Source organism: Poecilia formosa, unplaced genomic scaffold, assembly GCF_000485575.1.
Source record: "Poecilia formosa unplaced genomic scaffold, Poecilia_formosa-5.1.2 Scaffold1317, whole genome shotgun sequence".
In the NCBI taxonomy this organism is placed as follows: Eukaryota; Metazoa; Chordata; class Actinopteri; order Cyprinodontiformes; family Poeciliidae; genus Poecilia; species Poecilia formosa.
This window is the reverse complement of record NW_006801256.1, coordinates 1-6607: the sequence shown is the minus strand read 5'-3', so window position 1 is coordinate 6607 and position 6607 is coordinate 1. Positions and strand designations below refer to the sequence as shown.

At 42.7% G+C, this 6607-nt stretch overlaps 1 protein-coding gene across 2 annotated transcripts; it reads right to left on the bottom strand.

Moving 5' to 3' along the window:
* Positions 1 to 285: 285 nt before the first annotated feature.
* tbc1d24 (TBC1 domain family, member 24) lies at positions 286 to 6568 on the bottom strand. 2 transcript variants are annotated; one of them, XM_016667581.1, is made up of 7 exons: positions 5451 to 6568; positions 4636 to 4641; positions 4348 to 4506; positions 4206 to 4269; positions 3257 to 3352; positions 2082 to 2319; positions 286 to 1018 (listed from the first exon to the last, which is right to left on the bottom strand). In XM_016667581.1, exons 1-7 carry the CDS (start codon positions 6434 to 6436, stop codon positions 861 to 863), a joined length of 1707 nt encoding a protein of 568 aa, XP_016523067.1. In that variant the 5' UTR covers positions 6437 to 6568; the 3' UTR covers positions 286 to 860. The 2 variants fall into 2 exon arrangements, with proteins under 2 accessions (XP_016523067.1, XP_007544635.1); XM_007544573.2 differs by lacking the exon at positions 4636 to 4641.
* Positions 6569 to 6607: the final 39 nt, after the last annotated feature.

Genomic DNA, 6607 nt, shown 5'->3' with positions numbered 1-6607 from the left:
AAAACTCCCATTTGGAAAAAAATTGAGGCAGTGCTTATTAAAGCAAATAAATTTAAAATGTTGCAACTGTTTGAAAACAAAAGAAAATCCATTTCATGTCCATTTTAACATTTTCAGTTTAAAAAAAATCATGGAAATTTCTTCCCAAAATGATTAAAAGTAGCCAAACTAATTTCTGAACTGACATCAGGAGGCACAAAATTGTTCCCAGGGCCACAAATGGCCCCCGCGCCTCATCTTGAACACCAATGAAAGGGTTAAATGAGGGGAAATAAAGTCAAAATCTGCATATTCAATTTTGTATTTTCACACGTGTAACATCCATACAACCACAAGTGAGACATTTAATCCAGTTTTTCCTCAGGTCCACATTTTACATTCGTTTTCCAGAAGCAGGAAAAGCTTAAAAAAAAAAAGACAGAAACTGCAGTTATTTCACCAAAACAGTTTTTTTCCCCCACAGCAGAAAATATTCTTAAACATGAAAAATGGAGGGAAAAAAATATTAAGGTGCAAAGCAAGCAACAAGTCAACAAACATTTGCTCAATTTATTATTTTTACATCTGTTATGGAACAACATGACTACACCTTCATCATATTTAGAGTTCATCACATATCAAAGACTTCACTTCACTAAAGCTGCTGGAAATGTCCATTTTGTTCACTGGCAAATAAACAGGAAGCTCTCCTTTCAAAATAATAATAATAATGTGTACATACAAAAATAAAGAAAATATAGAGTCTTTACATGTTGAACATTTAACGTCATAAATAAATATGGTAAGTCAGGAGGAAGTTTGCTGGATGGAAGTTGTTCGGTCGGCGTTTAACACTTAAACGTTAAGAGCTGATGACATCATCAGTGGGCCATGGCATCCTGGAAGCCCCACGCCTCCAGCAGGGAAATCTGGAAGCTCTCCTTGCAGAGCGGCGGGTTGTCGAAGGTGGCGCAGCGGCCGGTGTGGCCGTGGTTCAGCTCCGCGTCGATGAACAGGGCGTTGCTGTCGCCACCGCCTCCTGATTGGACAAGAAGTTTCAGGTAAACCGATTTAATTAATGCAAATCCAGCATCAAATAAACAAACCCCGAGTTAAATTAGACAAAAACTGGTGTCAAACGTTTGTGAAAATTTTCATTTGTGCTGCTCTCATTTTAAAAAAGGTTTTACGCAAAATTAAAATTTTTTGTACTTCAGTTTGAGTTTCTACTGCATCTGAAAACAGCCCAGAAAATAAAACCATCCGCACATTTTTATCACAATAAGTTTGCGTTACCCTAACCCTTTCAAAAACCTCCAGATCCCAACATTACAAATCACCTAGAAACCACAGCCTGTTGCCTAGCAACCCCAGCGGAATTCCACCCGTTGCCTAGCAACCCATGCTGAGCTCCAGCACATTTGGTCAGCTGGTTTAACCACGTTATAATGGCTGCTGGAAAGGACGAATTATTTTGTTGTCGACTTACCACCTAGAAACCACCTGCTGCATTCTTGTTGGTTGTGCAGGAGGCTCCATTTCTGCTTTTCTAAGACGTACGGTTGTATTATTGTACATTCGTTTGCGGCACGTTTTCAAATGCGAGTGTAAATGTTGAGTTTAGGGGGCGTGGCCAGCAGCAGTTTTAGATTTAAAGTGACAAGATGCTCCAAAACAACTCAATTTGACTAAAATCTCATTATCTAAGAAAGACTTTGTGCAAAAAATGAAATGAACATGTTTTTATAGGCCATAAACCGATCCTAAGCTGTTTAAGGAAGCACAATAGGTCACCTTTAATAAATGTTCCCACAGGTCAATCAGCCTGTCCATAGTTACAAAATCAAGTTTAGTGTTTGTGCAGGAAACATTTTGGTTTGTGCGGTTATTATTTTTAAGAGATCAACCTTGAACAAAAAACTAATCGATGTAAACGAATAGTGCCGTGTTTGTGCAGCTCAGTTGATTGACGCCAAAATTTGCTCCATTTTGGAAATATGAACAGGCTGGTTGACCTTTGACCTCTGTAGACATCTTTAAAGTGACAGCAGCACCATCACAGTCTGGCTTGAAGCAGGCGGGATCAGAAACGATCTGCTCACCCACGATGATGGAGTCGAAGCTCCCGGCCATGAACATCGACGTGTTTTTGGAGTTGAGGTTGAAGTGGTGTGTGGCCAGAAACGGCGACAGTTCTCCAGGAGGTTTGTCGGGCTGCGGGAGGCTCTGGTCTGCGCTCGGATCGGCGGCCGGATCGTCCGGACCTGCGGGCCGGATGGCCGACGCCAACTCAGGGTGGCGGATCACCACCCACTCGTAGCGCTCCATCTCAGGCTTCAGCTGCAGAGCAGACATAGGATCGGTCAACCAGGGAATCAATCAATTCCTTCTTTAATAAAAACATTTTATTGGATAAAATTCCTTTAGTGAATGAGAACCAGGTGAAGTCAAGACATTCGAGTCTGTAAACCCAACGATTAACTGATTATATTGATGAATATTTCAATAATTCATCACGATGAATCCAATTAATGTTTCAGCCACATTGTTATGAGTTTCTTTAGGACACAGTCACAAAAACAAAGTTTGATTTATGTCACTAAACTACATTATATATTAAAGTTTATTGGTGCTCTTTGAATAAATAAGATTTTTCCATGTTAGAAAAATAATCTGCCAATAGAACAAGAACTTTTTCACCAATATAAAAGGAGTTATGACCTAAAACAGGCTTCCGTCTTGGTGAAAAGTTACTTGCAGTCAGTTTTGTTTCATTTAGAGCATTTGCAACTAGAGAAAATACTTGGTAAGATTTTTTGTTTTTGCAGTGTAGTCAAAGTCCAATCCAGTAAAAATAAAATGGATATATTTTTTCCTGTTAACCCTTTCCTGACAGACCTGGTCTCAGGTGTGGTGTCAGGTAAAAGCCTAACCAGAAACTACCGGATCAGGTAACGGGAGTTTCTGCAGGTTGTTCTTAAGTGTTCGTTCCTCCAGCCCACAGCTGAGCGTCAACTCAGAAACCTGGATGAATAATTCATTGTGAAGACATCAGATCAGTTTTCACATTTCAGAGGTTTTTTATTAAAAATAGGAACCAAACGCTGCAGGAGGAGGAGCTTCCTGCATGTTGGTTTGTGCAGCAATATGACCTGCAATGATTTGCAGACAGACGGCTGTGGAAACTGCAGCTAATGGTGCCCTCTAGTGGCTGCTACTTGGTACTACTCAGACTAAAATTAATGAAATCATCTTTGAAACACTAAAACAAATTTACCCTGAATACGAAACACTCCCCGGTGCCAAAATAGCTCAACTTGTTGCCTCCACGTTTCCTCTCCTCCCAGTCTGATGACAGGAAGGCTCCACACACCTGGGATCAAAAATAAAGACATGTTAGAACAATAATTTCACCATCTTCATATGCAATAGCTTTAATCACAAAGATGCACTTTATAACCCAGAGTCTGTGGAAGAGCCAAGCTGTAATCCAGTCACATGATTTCATCCATTTACAGACGACGACTGTAGAAAATTCATTTGAATGGAATTAAACAATAAATTCACTGATTTTTATAAACATTCAACTTGATTTAAATTTATCTAATCCAGGTCAAAACTATAGATAACTCAAATAAACCATGTAGCCTCACTAATGCTTGGTTAAATGTCCGTTAGCAACGTGAATCTTGGCTGCATGGTTTCCAGTAGCAGAATGCTAAAATCATAGATATTAGCTCTGCTAACACCAAACATGGCATTTAACAGAGGCTAATGCTAAAGCACCAACTTCAAATTAAATTTTTTTGAAAAATTACAACCATTGAACACCAAATTTTAAAAAGATAAATTACATGTTATGCATTTAGGGGAAGCCAAGTGCGCCAAAGATTTTCAGAGTTAGCAAAACCTCTAAACCAAAATTTAGCTTTGCTATTAGCGTGTTAGCAAGTGTGCCCACCACTACGCCTAATAATTAAGCAGCCCTTTCTGTAAGTGTACTGGCAGTGTCCATCCAAGAAGGTTTTGAAATGGTTCGTTTTCCAGACACCAAAAAACAGCCGTTTGGTTTTTTTAAAAGCAGCCGAGACCCAAATGGAGGTAGAAAAATGTGCAAAATAGGTTCCCTTTAATAAAAAAAAAAAAAAAAACAGTGTGTTCATCAATTGGTTTAAACATCACAACTAAATTTAGCATTACAGAATTAGAAAAGCTGCTCTGCTTACATCTCCATCGGTGGTCCGGATCAGGAGCAGGGTGGGTTCATGGCCTTCGCAGTGAGAGTAGAACCTTAAAGCAAAACGCAACAAGTCAGTTTGGTTTCTTTTTAAACCCGTAAACAGGAGCTGGAGACGTGGGACGGGTCACCTGCTGAGGCTGCAGCCGTGGGTGGAGGTGGTGAAGAGGAGCTCCGGCTGGCACAGGGCGAAGCGCTCCGGGATCCACGACCAGATGTCGTGCATCTCCTTGGCGCTGACGATCTCCGAGCTGAACGTGTCGGGATCCAGAGCCAGCTGCACATTTCGCCTGGAAAACAAACCAACAGGAGGCGCTGCAGTACAGAGCGGTCATTCATAATACCTGCTGCTACGAGAGAGGGTGTCTAGTCAAAGTAAACCAGAGCAAAATGGATGAATGAAGGAGAAGTGAACCCACCTAACGCTGTGAGATCAGATGAGACAAGACGAATGGAGCAGAAAAAAACAAAACATTAAGATGGAAAATCAACTGAAATAAAATACTGACAGGAAACGATACGACCGTATTTAGGACAAAACAAAAAATGAATAATTTACAATGAAGGAGTAAATTTATGCCAAAGCAACTGAGGTCAGATATTCAAAGACTAGGAAATGCTCCATTAGAAAAAAAGAACCAGAATTTTCCATGTTAAAAATCAAATTTACAGGATTAAAACCATTTTGACAAAACAGGGAAAAAAAAAAAAAAAGATTAAAATGTACTGACATCACTGCAAAAACAGAAAATCTTTATTTTGTGTAGTTTCTAGTGTAAATATCTTAGTATAATTGAATTAAGACAAAAAAGTAACTTTACAGCAAGATACAGGAGTTTGTTATAAATTAATCTCAATATTGATGAAAAGTGAAAGTTCCTCTAAGATTAACCTTTAAAGTCATTTATTTCATTACCTAAAATGAAATAATGCAGCATTTTTTAGTGAATTTGAACCAGGTGCAGCTCAAACATTAGTGACAAAACATTCTTTAATTTTTTATCTTAAATGCAGAATGTGTGCATTTTGTAGAGCTGGAGTGAATTATTCTTACAGTAAATTGCTTTTCCCCCCTTCCAGTCTGTATCCTCCAGTTAATCAATTTATGGCCACATTGGTGGACATTATTGCGATAATCAATTAACCTGATTAATTATGATAAATCTGATTAATCCTGTTTAACCGTTTCAGGCCTGGTGGTTGTGTGGGTGAACGATCCGGGTTTGGACCTCACCTCTTCTGTTTGACGGTGATTCCTTTCTGCTGCAGCGACTTCTCGTTGGTGACCTGCAGCAGCGTAATCTCCTTGCGGCTGATCAGGCGGATGGAGAAGGATTTCTCTAGCAGCTTCTCCGGCGTGACGGTGGAACCGATGCCTTTGATGAACGCCTGAATATCCGACCGGATTTTCCCAGAGTCGAGCCGCTGCTGGTTCTGTCCTGCTTGGCCTCCCGTTTTGTGTTTGCGGTAAAACTTGAGCAAGGCGATGGCGACGCGGTAGAGGACCTTGTAGCCCTCCACCAGGTACACATCCAGGACCCGGACCATGTGGGCGAACGGCAGGTCGCCCAGCACCCAGCGCTGCCAGTCGGCGTAGACCTCCACCACGTCCTGGGCGGTGGCGACTATCAGTTTGTGCGCAGCAGTGCAGTACTTGTTGGCCAGGTCGCCGAAGGTCATGCAGCTGGACTCGTAGGCCAGGAAGGTTTGGTCCAGCAGCCGTTTGCCCGGCTCGTTGCAGGCCAGGATGCGGCTGACGTGTTCGAAGCACTGCGCCTCGTCTTTGCTGAAGTGCAGGAGCAGCGCGGTGAGCGCCGGGAGGGACGGGCAGTGCGAGATGTCTGGGAACTGCCCCGCCACGCAGTTGATGATCCGATGCGCCGAGGCCACCGCCTCCACCTTCAAGCAGTACCGCGGCACCGGATTTCCATCCACGAACTCCGGCAGCGGGATGTGAGACGACGGCTTCTTCGCGGCGGCATCGCCTATGATGTCACGATACACCTCAGCATCCGGCGTAACGGTGCGGCACGGAATGGTCTTGATGAGCTGCTGGTAGACCTGAGCCCGCAGCTTGTGGTTCTTGGCCCAGTAGCCTTGGCGAGCCATCTGCTTGAACTCCTTCAGCTCTTTGCAGTCCAGCTTGGTGGGCCCGCTGCTCGTCGCCAGATCCCCCATCTGGCTCCAGTCCACAAACGTGCCATATTCGTCCTCAGCCATGATGCTGGAAGCTTTCTGGACCGCCCAAGGAGCAAAGAGGAGGTGCTGGTGACCTTCTGTCCTCCACACAACTGGTACCAAACTGGGTGACACTACCTATCCATGGTGGTTACTGGAAAACACAAACAGAGGTTTAAAGAACTGAGCCAGTTCAGAATATTCCCAGTTGGT